General features: G+C 57.8%; 1 protein-coding gene across 1 annotated transcript; it reads left to right on the forward strand.

Moving 5' to 3' along the window:
- Window positions 1-231: 231 nt before the first annotated feature.
- Window positions 232-18,415, forward strand: NCLIV_026200 (hypothetical protein; the record flags this gene model as incomplete). The annotated part of the gene is made up of 18 exons (XM_003882814.1): window positions 232-499; window positions 804-1,274; window positions 1,655-1,975; window positions 2,384-2,632; window positions 3,446-3,661; window positions 4,019-4,402; window positions 5,225-5,614; window positions 5,929-6,175; window positions 6,979-7,975; window positions 8,512-9,268; window positions 9,904-10,012; window positions 10,647-11,258; window positions 11,972-12,188; window positions 12,932-13,436; window positions 13,713-15,336; window positions 15,750-15,822; window positions 16,420-17,843; window positions 18,277-18,415. 18 exons carry the CDS (start codon window positions 232-234, stop codon window positions 18,413-18,415), a joined length of 9,003 nt encoding a protein of 3,000 aa, XP_003882863.1.
- Between the last annotated feature and the right edge of the window lie 1,432 nt (window positions 18,416-19,847).

Consider the following 19,847-nt stretch of genomic DNA (forward strand, 5'->3'; position numbering starts at 1 on the left):
GACCACTGGGGGATGTGCGCGCGTGTGTGCATGCGTCTTTCCTTTCTGACATATACATATGCATTCGAAGGTCCGCGTGTGTCGGCACCGTGCGTTCTTTTGTATTTCACGTGCCGCGATACCCACTTCGATGCACCTGACATGAGTCTGTGACGTGCGTCGTTCGCCCCTTGCCTGCCCTCTCTCTGTCAATCTTCGTTTTGCCTGTCTCCGCATCTCTTTTTGCCCGAAATGCAGTTCGTTTCCAGCTTTCAGACAGAAGGCGTTCTCGCTCCGTCGCTCCTGGCTGTTCACGCGGTGGACACAGCGTCTTCAGCGTCGCCAAGGGAGGCAAAAGAACAGCGCACGGCCGTAGGCCGAGCCGGAGAAGACCGAGAAATCGCAGGAAGCAGAGACGACAGGCATCGAGACCAAGAAACCGACGAGCGAGGCGAGGCAGACGTCGTTTCGAACTCTGGACAGCCGAGTGTCAAGGTCTCGTGGACACCCGGCAAAAAAAGTGAGGCATTCCAGGGTTTTCGCGGTGTTTCAAAGGTGCGGCGTGTCCCACGCCGTGTCTTGCAGTTTTCCGGGTGTGCGAACCTCTTGGCTTCCGAAACTCGCCCGTCCTCCCGTCATCGATCTCTGATACGCGTTGCGCCGCAGAATCCCGCGGTGTATCTACACCTGCACACAGAAGTGCCTACCTTTTCCCCCCCGTGGTGTTTGGCCCTCCGGGAAAACGCGCGAGCGCACCACTTCGGTGTTTCGGTTTGCGTCCATCACCGTGGACGTTTTCTGTCAAGATGTGCGGCGTTGCGCAGGGTCGTTCTACCGAGACCACATCGAGCGTGGGGTGTCTCACCCCACCTTCTCTTTGTTTGCGGATCCGGCATCCCGACTCGTTCTGGACTCCCGCCTTCCGTCCGGTCTTCCGCATGCACGCACCTGCACCCGCGGGGCTTCCGCCGACGCCGGCTGCTCGCCGGTCGACGCCATTCACCCTCTCTTCGCTTCGCCGTCCGCGCAGTTCCCCCGGAAAGACACTCGATTGCGCGTCGGACATTCGCGCCCCGAGAAGCCGTGGCGCCCTCCGAAGGTGTCGGCCGAGCCTTTCGCACAGACGGCGCCGCCCGAGCGGGAGAGTCTGGGCATGTTCTCTGCCCATGGAGACGTCGCGTTCCGGTCCCATGCCTTCACGGTGTCGATAAAGCGACAAATGCAAAAGGACTGGGAACTCGAGCAACGGAAACAAAAAATTCTAGACGAGGGAGGCGATGTGAGCTTGCTGCAAGGTAGGACTCTCTCGCGCGCGGCTACAAGAGCCTCCGGAAAAACGCGTTTCCCGCAATTTGTGGTCCTGTTCTCCCGGCTTTTCCCTTGCGTGTGTCCGTCGCGTCTCGGATTCCGCGGGTCTGTATATTCCCCTTTTTTTGCGGTGGGGTTTCGCGCTTCCGCCGCCTGTGGGATCGCTCCTCTTCTCTGCGGTTTCCTGGGAAGCTTAACACCCAAGGCGAGACGCCCCACGACTCGCTGTCGCCTCTTTTGCCGTTCGGCGTGCTGGCCTGCAGAGGAGCGACTCTTTCCGGCGGCACAACCGCGCGCATGCGTTCCGGGCAAGGCCCAGAGAGCGATCCGTGGTTTCCGTTGTGCATGTTTCCATCTGTATGTACAGAGGACGTGGACGATGACGCAGATGACCCCAGCCATATCTATCTGTACTCGTCCATGCAACTTGCGCTGGACAAACAGTGCGCGTCGCAAGGGGAGGCGATGGAGACGACGTGGAGTTACATGCGCCTCGTCGGCTCGTCTCTCTACTGCTTTTCAAAAAACGATCTCAACTTTAAGAGCACAGGAAAGAACTGCGTGGACAGCTGCGGCCAGTCGGTGGCGTGCGCGGGAGTCCCCTCGCGAGCAGCGATCTCGGCAGTCACGGCGTCCGCGAACATCCCCGAAGACATCTTGAGCCGCAACTCGATCCTCAAATACTGCAGTAAGATTCGGAGTCGACGCCGCCGCGGCTCGTTTTTGTGCACTGCTGCCTGTTTCTGTCTCTGTTCATCTCTCTTTATGGCCGCCCTCATACACAAGAGACGCCTTCTAGGCACAAAAGCGACAACCTGCGTAGACCTGTGGACAGGCATACGCCTTTCTCCCGGGCGCGGCGGCGGGCTGCACACGCACATCCATGTTGGACTACTGGTGTAGATCTTGAATGTCTTATCTGGAGACTTTTTTGCGAGACCATCCGTATACCTAGGAAGGCGGGAAAAACACGTGAACCTTTGTGCGTAGATGTATGTCGTGGTTGAGCACTCGGTGGCTGACTTGCAGGGCTCTTGTCGCTCTCCAGTTGGTTCTTTCTGCTGTCCTTTCGTTTGCGTTTCTCGGCCTCGCGCAGCGTCCTCGCGTCTCCAGGATGCCCTCAATGAAATGTGTGGCAGTCCAGAGCGACTCTACCGGGTGATCGATAACGACAAGGGCTGCGTGCCGGTTGAATACATCGACTGGAAGGCCTCGGCGACAGTCTGCGTCGATGACTGCCACAACACGGTCAACTGTTCCGGCCAAGTGAAAGACACCAGCAAGTTCGTCCACATAACGAGTGAACAGTTGGACACCGTGATGAACAAAAAGAAATCCACGTGCCGTAAGTTCCTTCCACACGCCGGTGGGTGGAGGTACCCAGGTGCCGCCTCAGCGTTACATGGAGACATGTTGAGATAGCTGCAGCGAGTCATGCATGCAGCTCGTCCGGGAACGGGGAGTGGAGAACCGACCAGAGTGCCGTGCGAACGCTGCGACGCTTCGCTCATCCGAAAGGTCCCCACGCGTGCTCTCTGCTAGGGATGTGACGCTCGTACCCGCTCGCGTTTCGATGCTCCTGGCACTCCCCCGACGGGGCCAGCGTTGTGGATTCTCCCCAGAGGTCACAATGGGGTGCATCGATACATGCGTTTTTCGGGGCGCAGATGACTCCAAGCCTCGAAGCATGCGCATCTGCGTCGCCCGTGCATGCAACCTGCTCTTAGATGCCCGCGTGGCGTGGACGCCTGATGATCGGTGTACAGAGCTGCCTGCGCGAAGGAAAACGTCTGTGTGCACTCGCGTGTGTGTGTGTGTGGGGGGGGGGGGGGGATGACACACGTGGTAGTGGGTTGCCTCTGTCTCTCTCTCGGCCGCGGTGTTTTGCTCCTTCCGCACACGCAGCCTTATAACATGTAGAGCGCTGCGGAGCGCTGGGCGTAGACACGTCGGTGCGGCGCGCGGGGGACTCCCGTCGGGCGTTTCCAAACTGTCGATGCCCAGTCGGCCAGCCTTTCTCGTCGGAGTCTTGCCCATGGCGGGGCGAAAAAACGCCGGGCGAGCATCTGAACAGCCCGTGGGAGAAACGGGACGGGGCCGTGCTGTTTGGCCAGCAAACGCCTTTTTTTGGAATCGTGCGTGTTCGCCCTGTGCGCAGTGTGCGACGAAAAGCTGGAGCAGGGAGCATCGTACACAGGTTGTCAAACGAAGACGCGCACAGGAAGGGAATGTCAGAGGTGGGACTCCGACTCGCCCCACGAACACACCGAACTTCAAGAGCCGCACAACTACTGCAGAAATGTCAATGGCGAGGCGGAAATTTGGTGTTACACCACCGATCCGCATGTCCGATTCGACTTCTGTGATCCACTTGGTAGGTTCCAGAGAGAGACCAGCCATTGCGCGCCACCGATACTATGCCTGAGAGACACCACAAAACGCGGTTGATTCTCTTCGGTCCTCGCTCCAGAAGCTTGAACTGCCCGTAGAGCGTTCGTCAGCTGGAAGCGCGGGTTTCACAAGCGGCGCTCTCGTCTCAGACGCTTTCTGCGTGCGCGCTTTGCCCCCCCAAAACAACTTGTCTCCTCGTTTCTTCTCCCCTTTTTCGTTTCTTCTCTCCCTTTTTCGTTTCTTCCCCCCCTGGCGTTTCCAAACCGACAGCGCGTGTGCCACGTGTTTTTGACAAACGCGAGTTGCCTCTTCTCCGCGCGTGCGTCTTCTTTGGCGGCAGGTGTTACCGAGCGCTTCGTCCAGCCTGGGGAGAAGGTGGACATCGTCGTCAGCGGGGTGAATTTGTCTCCAAAGTATTCGCTGCGTGTCTACGACGGCGGCGAGACTGGGAAGAACGTGTGCGGGGCCAAGTCCGGCAAAACGGCAGCTGCCTCTTTCAAAGACTGGGGCGTGGGACGCCACTTTTTGCCAAAGTATACAATCAAGGACGGTGCAATTTCGACATTGACTTGGCCCGACCTGAAAGTCGACGACACTGCGACGGGTTCCATCGCTCTCTGCGGCTGCAATTTCTTCGGGTTCTTCGCGTCCAACTGGGGAAGCGACGCACCATGCTCGAAAGATGAGCACTTCAACGTCGAACTGGGAGTGCTCCACGTGGTTGGTAAGCGCGCGGGCTCTCGGGTTCCAACAGCGATGGACACCTCGCTCTCTCCCCATGCCGTACCTGCTTGTGTTCCTCGACTTCCTTTGCTGGAAAACTACACATGTCTCCACGTCTCCACATCCAAAAACTGGCGCGTTCCACACGTATGTGCATGTTTTCTGCGCGTGCGTCCTGTCAGCGGGGGGCGGGGGGGTGTGTGGCTGTGCGGCAGCGCATGCGGAGTCTCGCTGTGTATGTGTACCGTTCGCGTGTGTGTTGCTTCCGGTTGAAAGGAGGGAGCGCGAGGAACGCTGGCGTGAGGCGTGCCGCTTTATAGCCACATATGCGGGGTATTTGACGCCTGTACCCGCGAAACAAGTGACCCACCATCCACGCTCCGACCTCTGCGTAGCGAGATGTTTTGAAGCGCGCGAGCGCGTTTTTCGCAGTTCTCTTTCGAGCGGCGCTCAGACTCACACCCGCGCGCAAACAACTGCATGAACTGGAAAGCTGCGCATTGGTTTCTCTCCCCTTGTGGCCCATGCCCGCCGTGTGGAGAATGCCCGTGGTCTGGACTCGCGTGCGCGTCCTCGTGTTTGGGTTTGCAAGAGACGGCGGTCCGCTCTCCTTTTCCGCAGTGTTTCGTCTCTCCGGCGTCGTGTATCTTCCTTCGCGGCTCCGGCTCTTGGTGTCTCTGTTTCCGGCGTTTTCTTGCCTCTATTTGTTGTTTTCTGAGGTTTCTTCGCGCGCGTCTTTCCTCGGGTCTGGGCCGTTCTTGCCCCGTCACGGGTTCCCTTCAAGTCGGGTGCCTCGCGGGCCGCGTGCGTTTTTCCCCTTCAGGTCCCCTGTATGCGTTGGGCGGCGAGGTTGAGATGACGTCGGGCGAGCCGAAGACTTTCACCGTCCGCGGGACGGGGATGAGGACAGTCGACACTCTCGTCGTCGTGGGAGACAGGACAGGCGTGATGTGTGCCTCGCCGAACTTCTTCCAGATGCAGTTGGAGCTTCTCCGAGGCGTCGGCGAGGGCGCGCTGGCCGTGTTCACGAGGGGAATCGCGATGGGAGAGAATCAGTACGTGAAGACCGGTTTCAAGTCTGTCAGCGACGACGGAAGTGTCGCCACGACGGGGGATTTGAATATCCTGGCGACGGGGCATTACTCGCTCTGCTGGCAAGGGACGAAGAATGGACAGAGAGCGTACGGCCTCGCCGACAGGCTCGTGGTCACAGGTAGGCCGCAGGGGTGCAGGCCGCGAGACGGAAAAAGTGGAAAGGAGAAAAATGGCGAGAGATCTGAGACGCAAGGAGACGGGCGCTGGGAACGTGAAGGACGACGGCGTGGTGCCGGTGGACGTTCGTGCAGCCGACGCTCCCCCGAAGGGTTGTCTCCAGCCGTCCTAAAGAACTCCGTTGTCTTTCACACAACTGGAGTCCTGTTCGGTCCCCTAGGCCTTGGTCGCGGGTTTCGGGTTCTGTGGGGTGCGTTCTTTGCCTTCCGTGATACTCGCGCGCGCGGCGGGGTTTTTTGCTGTGTGGATGCGCAGGAGTCGACCTGAGTATGACGTACCGGTCCGTCTACGCCCCGTCGACGGGTTCTGTCACGCAGAAGCTCTTCTCGCTTTTCATCCACACGTACCGAGACACAGAGGTCTTCGCAGACGACGCCATCACCGTTCGAGCGCCGACGAAGAAACCGTGCGAAGGCGCCATCGTTGCGCAGTCCCGGAAAATCGACTTGGAGTATCGCGCGACAACGCAAATGAGCACTCAGAAGCTCCTCTTCAAAGCCAAGTAAGGCCACCCAGTCCACCTGAAGCGCCTTCCCTGCCAAGGCTTACAGACGCGCTCGTTCGCGGGGAGGGGTGTTTATCTCTTTTTCTCTCTTGTCGGGTGCCCTAGAGAGGCGCCAGGAGACGCGCGCGCGTCTCTTCCCCAGTGACGTGCCTTCTCCCGTTAACAGCGGTTCACTGTCCAGCGGGCGAAGGGTCGGGAGTTCTCGGCAAATGCGCGCAGGGACCGCCACGCGCGCTCTCCCCCTCCACGGCAGGTTCGTTTGAGGGCGAGTGCGTGTGTCTCTTCACCGAAGCTTTGGAAGCAAAAGATGTGCGGGGACGTTCCGCGACGCACATCCCCAGCAGATCTGTGCACGCCGAGCTATTTTTTTTCCACATCTCCCAGTCTGGCGCGATTTATCGGCCACAGCGTTTCTATCTCTTTGCATCTGAAACCGGACAGGATCAGAAGGGGGGAACGAGCCAGGCTGCGAACCGCGTTGAACGCTTAGACGCGGGGGGGTGCATGCGGAAACGTGTGCCGGTGCGAGCTCGCATCTGGACGATTGTGGCGCTTGGGGCTCCACTATTTGGCGAATAGGCATTGGCGCGTGCGACCGTTTCAGGCTCTGGCGTGTGTGCACGCGTTAGCGTTAGCGTTTGTGTTTCCGTCTCTTTCTTTCACGCCGGCGAAGCTCGGCGCGACACGCGTCGCTTTGGCTGGCGCAGAGGGGGGGTGTAACTTGTGGAGTCCCCCTCTCAGCGTGTGTGTCTCTTTTTCATCGGTTCTTTTTTTGGCCATCGCCGCTGTGTCCCCCGCAGGTATTTGACTGTGAAGAATCTTCCTGAATCGAGTTCGACGTATTCCGAGACGCTGCAGGTCTGCCTGCAGTCGAGCAAGCGGGAGGCCTTGCAGTACTTGGGCGAGTCGAGCATCACCGAGTACCATTCGTATCCGTTCAGCGACTTTGTCTTGCCTGCGTCGCTTCACTTGGTGACGCCGAGCCGCGTCTTCTCGTACACGGTGAGTGAGTTCTCCGATCTAGGACTCCACTGGGGCGAGGTGAAACAGGACGGCGCGGTGGTCATCGGCGACTTCCGCGAGTTCTTCACGGCCAATCCGTTCTCGAAAGTTCTCCACTTTTGGCTGTCGAGGTCGACGAACGTGATCACGGCGTGGGCCTTTTCGGCGTCCGACCCGTCGCCGACGCTCATGGCCATCTTCAGGACGGAAGCACCAGTTGCGATGGCGATTCACGTGACGGCGAACTACGTCCATTTGTACCTTTTGAAGGGCGATACTCCTGCCACGTTGTCTGTCCTGGACGTGACGGTGCCGAGCACCGACTTCTCAGACGACAAAGCGATCGCCACGCTGTACCCAGAAACCGAAAACCTCGTCAATCCCGTCAAATTCGTGCTCATCTACCCTGGCGAACCACACGAGACGAAACCGGTCGTTGTCCTCATCGACTCGGGAACGGGATACATCCATCTGTTTGACCACGAGTTGAACGCCGCGAGCAAGTCGAACGGCGAGGGCAGTTTGAATCAGCCGCTTGTGCAGCCCACTGATCTGTACTGCATCCGCAAAACGGACGGCTCGGCTGAAGTCTCCTCGACGTGGGATTGCTTCGTCACTGACGTAGGCCTGCCGCGCGTCGTCTACTTCACTGTCGACGCCGCCAAAAAAACGTTCACGTTCCTCGCAACCTACAGTGGCGAAGGAACGAAGGACGGCGTCGACACGAACTTGCAAGGCCCCACGTCCGTCGTCGCGCACTACTTTAGTGGCAAAACGCTGATCTACGTCGCTGAGGTAAGATCCGGACACACTGGGTCGGGGGGAAACAGGCTCCAAAGCGGCCGAAACACTCGACGCGTAAGCTTGGAGAAAGCCAGGGTACTGGCCCCTCGCGCCCGTGCTTGGCGCGGGGGGTGGGGCGACGGCGACATCGAAGTTGGAAAACCAAGGCAAAACGGCGAGAGTCGCGTGTGTCTCAACGTCACCAATGGTGGTTCGCCCACGAGCGGGAGGAGGCGGCGTGTGTTTGGAGGAGCGAAGCCGCACCACGTCAGCGAGAATTTTTTTGGTGACCCGGCGTGAGTGTCGTCGGCGCGACCGCCTTGCGTTCGATACTTTGCGTGAAGCGAACGGGCTTGAGACTGAAACCGCGGAACGCGCGCGCCCCGTCTTCGCCCCGACTCCACTGATCATCTCTGTTTTGCTGTGTAGTTGTGGGTTTTTTTGCTGGGTTTTCCCGGCCACATTGTTTCTGCGTTGTTTGGTCTTTTTTCTGCGCACACATTTGCGTCTCCCCGGTGGCGTGTGGTTGCGGCTTTTTTGATCGACAGGCAGCAAGCTCGTACCCGCTGCTGCTGACAAAGGTCGACGAAGAGGACGCGATTCACTACTACGCGTTCCTTTCGCAGAACTCGGTCGGGTCCTCGTCGACTGTAGGGCGTCTCTCGCTTATGCATTTCTCCGACGACAACTCGTCGCTGGAGCGGGTGTCGCTGGCGACTTTCCGAGATGCGTGGCGCGGGGCAGAGATCCAGGTCGTTTCCCTGGACACCACGGCCACCGTTCCGAGTTTCCGCTATCACCCGCACGAGTGGTACAACGTCGGCGACACACACAGTCTGGAGCCGAGTGTGATTGGTCTCGGCAGTTTGAAGGGCGTGCGGAAGTTCGCCTTGAGCAGCGAAATGGCCAATGCAGCGTACATACACTCGATTGCGTCCGTGGACCCGAGCACCGGCGTGGTGAAGCTCGAGTTGACAAACATCCAGCGCTCCTCCGTCGAGATCGAGGTTGTCGCCATGGGGATGGTCAGTCAGATGACGACAACCTTCAAATTCAATATCGCATGCAAGGACGGCTACTACTACAGCCAGGGGATGTGTGTGCGCTGCGCCGCCGGCTCGTACAACTCCGTGAACTTGGTCAAGGCCGACCCTGCAGGCAGCTGGGCCAAATGCAAGAAATGCGGCGAGCACCAGACGACTGTGGCCGAGGGATCCATCAGTGAAGATCAGTGCCAGTGTCAGCAAGGCTACCACATTCCCGATGAATCCGCAGACAACGCAAAATGTGAACCGTGCCCCGCAGGTAAGCGCCGAAAAAAAGAGACGGTGGCAAGGCGGGGGGGTGTATGTACACGCCTACCACGGAACCCTGCGTGGTCCCAAAAGGCAAAGACCCCGGCGAGAGCGATCGGAACGAGAGGGGAAAACCCGCGTACACAGCGAAAAAACACAATCGAGATCGGCGACGTCGCCGCGACACGAGCACATGTGCCCGTTTCTCCATCCCTGGTACCTATATGAATACCTATATGAATATATATATATATATATGTCTGAATATGTGTATGAATATGTATATCAGTTGCTGGTCTTTCTGTTTGCGTCGGTTCTTTTTTACATACATGCAGCGCGTACACAAGTTGACGCGTGGTGGCACGCCTGCATGCACAAGTTCCGTTTAGAGGGAAACTCGACGACTCAGCTGCAGTCTGCGGGGCGAGATGCGAGGCAGTGGTTCGAGGAACGTGGGGTTCAGGAGCCGCACAACCGGCTGTTGCGTGGCGAAGCACCTCGCTCCGTACGCCCTGGAGTCCATGACCGCGTCACCCTGTTCCGAGTTTGCCTAGTAGAATCCTTGTTTGGCTCGCGTTCATCCTTTGGCACCGCTCTTTCTCTCAAGTTGCGGTTTGTCCTTTCTCCACTGTCTCGACCTTTCAGGCATGTGGAAAGACACTGTGGCCAATACGGGGTGTATGGGCAGCTGTCCAGCACACTCGTCGACGACCGTTGTGGGGGCGACGACGGCGACGGAAAGGCGATGCGAGTGGTAGGTTTTCTGCCACTGTCGAGGTCGTCAGCCTTTTGCAGGCGACCGGGAGACGCGTCACTGGATACCCAAGCGTTGTACCATTTTCCAATCCGTTGGGGGTCTAGGTTCGCCAGTGCTACCTTTGCTGTTCCTTCTTTAGCACCTGCGATGCGTTGCCAAGTCAATGCGTGGGCCAAAGAGTGAACGGTCCGCCGTTCTCTCTTTGACGGTTCAGCTGCGCTTCTCGTTTCTCTGTTTCGATTCGGCCTCGGATCCTCTTTTTTGGTGCCCCGGGAGCGCGGAACGTTCTCGGGCTCGCGGGACTCAGGGCGGATCACCGGACTTTTGGACGCCCTTTCAGTCGCGTTGGCGACGCCTCTACGCAGAAGCTGGCGGTCGTGCTTCTTCGGCCATCTGCTGGAGACTCTTTGTTCGTAGCTTAGAGGCGTTTCCCGCTCTTCCGGTCTGTGTGTTGCAAGTCGTCCCGAGCGCAAGAAGAGCGGAGTCGCACAAGGTTCCCAGGAGCGTCCGTGAGCCTCGCGGCGCGTGGGGCGGGGCCTGGGACCGCCGGGCGTTTTTGGCTGTGTGGAGCTCCGGGCGCTGGTGCACGCGCGTCTCTCTCTCTCTCTTTCTGTGGCGCGTTGTTTCGCAGCGAGCCTGGATACTACTTCGTGGGAGAGAGTGTGGTGAACCAGGAGTGCGTGCTGGCCGAGAAGGGGTACTACTCGGAGGGCGGCTTCGAAGCAGAGCGCGTGGCCTGTCCTCAGCACTCGACGACGAACCCGAATGACGACCCCTCCTTTGCCGCGACAAATCTGGAGGCGTGTCTGTGCGAGAAGGGGTACACCGCAGCCTCGTTGAAGAGTCTGGAGAATCCGTCGTCGTCGGAATCTCAGCTGATGGACTGGTTGAAGTTGCACCCGAAATACACCCACCTGGCCAAGTCGCAGGTCTGCGTGCCGTGCGGCAGGGGGTACTTCAAGGACGCGGTCGGCGCCCAAGCGTGCACGCCGTGTCCACAAAACGCCTTCGCTGCCACGTCGGTGGCTACTTCCGAGGCCGAGTGCGAGTTGTGCAGACCAGGGTACTACCAGACAGGGAATTCCGACGTACCCTGTGCGGAGTGCCCCGACGGACACTTCTGCGTTGGGTCGGAACCTGCCGTCAGCAGCCTCGCTCAGTACGCTGGAGCCAAGACCATGTGCCCGGACAACACGGCGACGGTGCCTCCTAACGCTCAGAACGATCATCCCTACAAGTGCATGTGAGCCTCCGAATGCTGGAGTTTTTTCGGCTCTCCCAGGAGCCGCTGTCGAGAAACCGATAAAACGGCGGACACCCTCCGGGAACACAAACGCGCGAGAGGGGTTCTGGGAAGAGACGAGGGCGGCGTATAGGCAGGTCTGCCGCCTAGGCTTTCGTTCGCCCACGCTTCCGTCTGAGACGTGTCGGCGTCGAACGTGGTGTTTCCCTTGCGCGTGGAATCAGTCAAGAGCTCCTTCGCGTCTTTTCACACTCCCTGCGCCAGTATTACGCGCAGGGGCGGGGGGGGGGGGGAGGTGGGGTGTCTACACGAGGCGCGGGGGAGGGAAACTGCAGGGGCGGCGGCGGTACACGATTTCTTCCTGGAGACAGCAGCTGACCGGCGAGAAAACCTCCTTCGAGGCACAACGAACGAGAGAGGGACAGTCTCGCGGGCGTCTGTGTCTTCCACGGGGTGGGCGCGAGGTCCGGAGTGCTCCGAGAGCAGACACTGTGTCTCTTGATGCAGTCACCTGGCGCAAAGACTGAGAGAGAGCCGCGCGCGTCTGTCCTCGCGCGTGCGCGCTTTGCGGGCGAAAACGACCCCGTCTCTTGTTCGCGCCTGAAGGTGTGTATGTGTGTATGTGTATGTATGTATGTATGTATGTATGTATGTATGTATGTATGTATGTATGTATGTATGTGGATGTATGTGTGTGTGTGGGTGTGTGTCAGGTGCCAGGCAGGCTTCGAGTACTCCGGCACCGACAGTATGACGCCGACCGTCATTTGCCAGCCTGCCAGGGTGGGGGATTACAAAGGCATCGTCTCCAACACGCCCGGAGAGAAGTGCCCGTCCGGAAGTTCCACGCAGACGACCGGAAATGTCTCTCTGGAGGACTGCATCTGCACTCCGGGGTACTACTTCAGCAGTGCCTCGGGCGAGTGCACGGTAAGCAAGGATCCCCACCCAGGCTTGGTTTCCCGTGTGCCGCGGCTCGAGCGCCAATACACCCTCACCGACCCCGGGGCGGCAACTGTGCCCGCACCTCGGCGTGTTGATAATTTCGCGCACGCACACCCGCACACGGCGTTTCATGGCGCCGGTGCTGTGCCGGCACATCCTGTTTCAACCCCCCCCCCCTACCCCCCCCCTTCTTCTCCCCGGAGACCCTTCTTTGTGAAGGCTGAGGAGCGCCGGGGAAGGAGGGGCATTTGTCTCTTTTCTTTCCCTTTTCGTTTCGCATGCGTTCGGGGCGAGACAGAGCGCGGCGTGGAGGGGGTTCTCTCTGGACGCAAAATCTCGTGGGAGCTGTCGAAAAAAGCTGTCTCAAGCAGATCGCCGTTGCTGAGAGACTGTGCACGTATTTCCCTGCTGCTAGACCGGCGGTCCTGTGATGCACTCAAAAAAGTAGGGAACGTAGGATAGAGATGCAATCCAGTGCGAGAGTAATATAAGTCGGCCACCGCAGACATGGACTAACATTTCAAGGCCGGGCGGCGAGTGCCAGTGTTGTGCGACTTTGTCCGTCGACGCGCCGGCGTCGCTTTCTCTCAACCGAAGATTTAAAACCCCGGGGAGAGGCGCGTGGGAATGTGTGGATTGGTCGAAGCGCGTTTTGGCGGTTTTTCCCCTCACTTTGCGTGTCTCTTTTCTTCACTTTCTTCTCTCGTTTATTCGCTCTTTCCGCTCAGGCCTGTCCAGTTGGTTTCTACTGTCCCGGCGGACGTGACAGTCTTACGGCATCGCACACGATGCCTGTGCAGTGCCCGCCGGAAACAAACACGCGGGGAACGATGAGTGCTACAGCAGGCGAGTGCGTGTGCGACAAAGGCTACTACCGATTCAGCTCACAAGTCAACTCTGGAGATATTGTTTGTCGCCCGTGCCCAGCGAACAGCTACAAAGACTGGGTCGGCAACGACGTTTGCAAAGCGTGCAGTGAAAACTCAGGGACAGAACAGACCGGAGCGAACTCAGCGTCGCAGTGTCTGTGTTCCCGCGGGTTCTACTACGACATCAAGCAGGCGGAGTGCGTCGCGTGCAGTAACCCACTCAAGTACTGTCCAGGGGGGGAGGTTGACTGCGAAGAAGACGAAGCGAACTGCGTGAACGGGAAGAAGCCGGTCGAGCCGCAGGCGTGCCCGCCCAACACTCGGATCACCGCTGGATACGATACACCCTGGTCTCTCGATGACTGTAAGGACAGCCGCAGACGCGCATTGGGCGCCCTCGGCATTGCATGCCTCGAGAGCGCGCCCCGCGATTCCCCGTGCAGGCGCGCCACGGCGGGAGAGCGGGTCCGACACGTTTTTTTCGGGTACTTGTGTCCCCTTCAGTCTCGCGTTGTCTTCTCCACTTTGTCTCCGGCGCGTCTCCGTTCCGTTAGCTTGTCGCCGTGGCGAGTGCGTCCTTCCTGGTTTGTGGGGTGTGAGGTCTGATGGCGCGTCGTCGCTTTTCTGCGTGTCTTTGCAGGCAAATGCGATCCGGGGTTTGCGTACGAGAGCGGGAGTGCGGCGGAAGGCGAGAAGCGGTGTGAGCCGTGTTCCGCCGGTTCGTACAAGTCTTCCGTGCAGGATGGGCCGTGCAACGGTCTTTGCGGAACTTCGTCGACGTCGTTTCCCGGGGCGCAGTCGCAGTCTCAGTGTTTCTGCGAAGAAGGGACGTATTTTGCAGCGGACGTTTGCCACACATGCCCCACGGGGGCGTTTTGTGGAGGCGGGCTGCTGGAGGAGGCGGAGGCGAAGCTGCGGCAAGACTCGAGTTTCACGGGAATCACGTCGGCAGACCACGTGAAACCGTTTGCCGAAGCGGGGTACTTCTTGAACAAGCTGAAGGAGGAACTGGAGTCGCCGAACGACTGGCAGTTCACGCCGTGTCCGATCCAGAACGCGTGCCTCTCCCACGGCGTCTGTTCCGAGACAATGACGGAGTACCTGTGCAGCGAGTGCCGTCGCGGCTACACCAACACCTTCTCCAAAGGGGAAATCTGCACGTCCTGTCCGTCGATGGTTTGGAATATCGTCTGTTTGGCGGGGTACTACCTCGCGACTTTGCTTTTCAACATCGTGATGACGTACATGAACGTCGCCGCCGGGTTCAACAGGCGTTCCATTCACTCGATTGTGATTAAAATCGCCTCGAATTACCTCACTGGGATTTCCGTCTTGTCCGTCATCGACTTCAACACGATAGCCTTCCCGACCTGGATCACCGACCTGACGACGACCGTGACGGAGACCGTGTCGGCGAAGCACAGCACGCGGGTGATGTCTGTCGACTGCTTGCTGCGAGACAACTTTGACTTGTCTTTCTCCGAGTCCTTCTTCTACACCATGGTTTTCTACGCGCTCGTCCCGATCGCCTTGCCCATTCTTGTGACAATCATTATGTTCATCATTGTGTACCGCGTCTGCGCCTGGTACCGCAAGTCGACGCAGAGGAAGTTGGAGCTCCTCAAGCAAACCATGCAGTACGGCCTCTACAGCTTGGCCCAGCAGCTGAAGGAGAAGTACGAAGAAGATCGTGTGTTTATGATTTTCAGGTACATTGTGCTGCCGGGCGAATCGATCTTCCGCCGCGCCGCCAAATTCATGGAAGATATGATTCCCATCTACGTCACAGTGCTTTTCTTCATCTACTCCTCGACGACGCGCAACATGTTGTCGCTGCTCGACTGCACGTACATCGACTTCGGCCGCGCACACCAGGCGAAATACTTTCTCCGCGCAGCCATGTCGGTCGAGTGCACCAACATCTGGAATGGGCCGTATTTCAAGTTCTTCGCGGTCGGTATCGTGGGCCTCGTCGTCTGGAGCATCGGGATTCCCTTGTCGTGCTTCCTGGTCCTCTACTTCAACCGCAAGCGGCTAAACAGCCGCGAAACGAGGCTAAAGTACGGGTTCTTGCACAACGGGTTCGTGAAAAAGTACTGGTACTGGGAAATGGTTGTGTTTGCCAGAAAATTCCTCGTCATTGTCGTCTCCAGCGTCGCCCTCATCCCCTCGGCGGACAGGAACGGGTCGCGAATCTGGCTAGCCGTCGTCATCGCCGTCATCTTTTTGATTATTCACTTGGTCACCCAGCCGTTCGACAAAAGGTACGCGCCAGGGGAAAAAGGTGGTCCGGAGCAAGCGCGAGGCAGACGAGTGCTGGTCTCGAAAGGGACTTCCAGCTTTTCCCCCCGTCCTCGAGTCGGTCTTTTCGATGCACACTTCCGGAGCAGGAAGACGCCGTGCAGGGAGCACCTTCGTGGCGCGAGGGGCGTGCGATCGACAATGTAGCAGTGCGACTCAACCGAATCGGCTTCCCCGTAATGCATGTCCAGCACCGACGACGGACTCGCTCGTGGGACTGGTGCACTTTAAAAATACAGAAAACCTAGCTCTTGCTTTACTCTTTCTCACTGGACGCCGATCCTCAGGTTTTCTTCTTCTGTCGCAAGGTGCGCGTAGCAAATGGGGCGGTTTTGACCGCTTCCCTGTTTTCGCCTGTATCTTCGCGTTTTTTCAGGAGTTATCTGACCCTCGATCGCCTCGAAAACCACAGCATGTCTATCTGGACCATCACCCTCATCGTGCTGGCGGTAAGGAACCATCCCGCGTCATCCGACTTGCAGATGCACAGAGATATTTCAACACAACTCTCTCGATAGCTCCAGCTACACATATATATATATATATACATATATATAAATATATATGCATATATTTGAGGTTTTTCGTAGTTGGACCAGATGACACCGAGAGAGAGGGCCGAGAAAACGGTACGGGGGCAATTGGTTGGTACCAAGCGTTACCTGGCGCGCCTCACCGTGGGACTGCGTTCTTCGTTTGCGTGTTTTCGACGCCGCATTTCCGCAACAACAGACATCACCTTGGACTGGACGCTTTTTGCGTCGTCTTTTTCTCGGCGCTGATCGGACCCGCTTTTGCCGATGTGTGCATATTTTTTTTGAGGCAGCGAGAGCCTTTGATGCACCGTGCAGATATCGCGCGTGTATTTGCAGTTTTGTCTCTTTTCTTCATCTCGTGGCGTTTGCTCTTTTTCTCACTGCGGAGCGACAAAAGCGGTGCGTGGAGCATCTGGCTGTCGTCTCTTGGGGACGCGAGCACGTACCGAAACACTGGCTGAAACGCGCTCCGTTTGTGTGTGTGTGTGTGTGTGTGTGTGCTGTTTGCAGATGATGATTGGCTCGGACTTCTCAGGGAACGTGAACATGGCCCTCTTGCTGTTCTTGGCGGTTCTGACGTTCATGTTCATCCTTGAGGTCGGGGTGTCTCTGATGTTTGCGTACTTCGACAACGTCCGAAGCCAGCAGACGTTCTTCCGAGTTCCCGTGGTGGGCTACATCTTTCGCTTCTTCGCGCGCCTGTCGGAGAAGCGGCGCGCTCGCGAGCCGATCGTTGTGTTTGACACGGAGAACGAAGTGATCCAGTTGGTCGCTGCGAAGCGTCAGACCTGGACGCTGTTCCGCGCGTTGCGCAAGAACATTAATCTCGCCGAGAGGAACTACTTCATCAAGGTTATGTCTGAGAGTCTCGGTTTTGCGGTGGTGCACATGAAGCTGGACGTTATTCCCGGTTCGTTCTTGGAATTCGCACTGCGTCTCGGTTTGGCCTTCCACCGCGTGGAGGAAGTTTCTCAGCAGAACAAGAAGTCCCTCCAGGCCATTGCAGACGGCGATTTGTCGCAGCTTGCGGACTGGTCGAACAACGAACACAAACGGAAGGACATTGCCCAGTCGGCGCGCACCGTGCAGAAGAAGATAACCCAGGATATTGACACGTTCTATACGGACATGGAGGAGAAGTTCGCAAGTAAAGTCGACGGCGCGGAACCGCCCGCAGAGGACGCCGAAGAACAGCAAAACGAACGGCTTCGCGACTTGGAGGGGGAGATGGCTTCCGACGAGGAGGTGGAGAAGATGAAGCAGGAGATGACCAAGCACGAAGAGGAGGAGGGAGACCAAGACTACGGCGACGATGCGGCCTACCTCCGAAATCTCCAGGACTTCACGGACGACATAACGGGCGAGGACGAGGAAACGATGTATCTGTTCGACCAAGACATGATGACTCGGGGTATCGCCCTGTCCGAGCTGTACCTGGCGCTGCTCAAGCTACAACTGCAGGATTCAAATACAATCAGCAGTCAGTTCGACGCCTTCAGGCTGCGGAAACAAATCCAGGCGGACGAGCACTCTGCGGCGCTCCTCAAGAGAAACCGGAAACTCAAAGTGATGCGCGAAGCCCTGGAAAGTCTCGTGCTGACGTCTGGGGCAGGCCTGGCGGAGCTGGGAATGACGGAGGAGGCGTTCAACAAGAAAAAGGACGAGCTCGCAAAGTTGAATGCGGAGATCGAGAAACTCAAAGGACGCCTTCAAGAACTGAAGGAGAACCCAGACAGTTACAAGGAGGACGAGGAGGTAGAGCGTGAGGAGGACTGGATCGACGAAGACCGCATTCCGGAAGTAGAGAAAATGGAGGAAGAGAACGCTCGCAGAAAGAAGGAACAACAGGAGCGAGAAGAGACAGATCGGGAAGTCTGCTGGACAGCCGACGACATGGAGAACGCCGGATGGTTTGGGGAAGACGACGACGTCGTGTAAGTGAAGAGGGAGCAGCGCGGCATCCACCGGTTCTGCACGGACACAACCACACAGTGCACCCCTCTGTCCATTGACTCTCGATCCGTGGACTCGAATTTTTGCAACATAGTGTTCGTCTCATAATACACGCACCATCGAGTCGCTCGGTGTCCAGAGGCCGAACGGCGAACACAGACAAGGCCATGCAATGTGAAGCAAGACAGACGTTCACAGTGCCTTCGGTCGTGAGTTCAGGGTGCCGTGGAGGGACGGGACGCGGACAGCTGACTCGCATGCACTTGGAAAGTGTTCACGGTCTATTCCTGCAGGTACTAAAATCGTTACCTGGTTAGGTACCTATGTGGCTAGTCGTCCAACTACACGAACGGTTGACCCATTGTCACCAGGCACTGTGCCCGCGGCTGCTGTGTGTGTGTGTGTGTGTTGCAGCTCTCCTGAAGAGACTTCTGAAGTCCCGGTCCCGGAAGGAACGTTCAGGCTCGTAGGCCAAGACGCTGAGACTTGGGACGAACTTGGGTATTCGGCAGCCAACGGAATCCAGGAGACTGCTCCAGATGACGGTTTGTAAGCAGGAAGCGAAGGGACGTTTCCTTTGACACTTTTATTCACGCTTCTTTTTTCGAAGCGCGGTCCTTCGCCCAGGTGAAAACGAGTCTCAAGGGAAGGACTGCGTTCACCTCGAGAACTCACGCGTCTCCCGGCCCCGCGTCGGAGCTGCTTTCTTTATCACGTGCAACGCGAGCGCTGGTTCGAGAATCGGCAGTGACGCGAGACAAAGGATCCGTTGCATACGTCAGTGGCATTTTCTGCTCAGGCACTTCACCCGGTATTCCGCGCACGCCTCGCTACACAATTTGCGCGGCGGGCACACACCAGAAAACAGAGACGAAGGCAGAAAACGCCTTCCAGTGGGGTAGGGCGTCATGCGACGCAGAGGTTTATCGCCTAGTTAAGAGGACGTGCGGTCTCGAGGGGATCGCCGGCTAAACGTAAGATGTCCTTCGTTTCTGCGCCACCGAGGTGAATCCTTTGGGCGCTGAGACGTTCGCACTCCTCGTGATCTCAGGGATAAACGAACGTTCTGTTTCCATACACGTGTTTTTGTATGTGGCGGCGGGTTCAAACCAAGGCCAACCCCAAGCGCACCTTTCTGGGTTTTATGGCTGGATGAGAAACGTTTTTTCTGGCCGATGTTTTTCAGCGGGGGTTTGAGAGCGGCGGCTCTATTTTGAATTTGACACGGACTTGTTTTGGCCTTTCTTCTGAATTCTTTGTTCTTCCGCGGCGAATTTCAGCTGCGGCACGCGAGCTCCTGAGCTCTTGCTCGTCCTGCTACAGTGTGTCCGGCGCGGACTAGACTTTGAGACCATAAACCCTACACACATAGGCTTGTAGACTGGTCTTCCCAGAACGAAACCTTTCTGGAAGAAGGCTCCCTTTGAGCTGTCCTGCGCCCACATTCGCGTTTTTATCACCGAAAGCACCCACGGGAGCGCTGTGGAGTCGTTTTAGGCTGTTACAGGATCACGGACAGCGTACTCGAAATCTCGGAGATAGCTCGGAAAAACGCAGGCCGTTACCCCAGCCTCTACGGTTTTGGGGCAGGGGCCGGGCGGGAGTCTCAACAGCAGATCAAGCATTTCGAGGACATCTGTCTCCTTGTGAGAGACGTGCCACGACCTTGGCAGACTGCCGGGGAACCTGTCTTTGTCCCCTCGCCCCACGCCTCCGCAGTCGGTTGGGTTTCCTGTGAGAGCAGACAACTCTGCAAGACCAGCTTATGCACCTTCGCTTAATATCGGGCTTTTTTTCGCTTAATATCGGGCTTGCAACAGGAACCGAAGGCGTTCTAGACGTACGAGTACACTTCTTTTGCAACGCATGCAGCCTGCACTTCACATCTTTCTTTCTGTCAGGTCACTTTTTATCGTTTTTCGCATCAGCACTGCAGACGGACACTGGAGCGTGGGTGAAGAACCGATTCGTATGCGTGCCATGTT

Source organism: Neospora caninum, chromosome VIIb (assembly GCF_000208865.1).
Source record: "Neospora caninum Liverpool complete genome, chromosome VIIb".
Taxonomy (NCBI): Eukaryota; Apicomplexa; class Conoidasida; order Eucoccidiorida; family Sarcocystidae; genus Neospora; species Neospora caninum.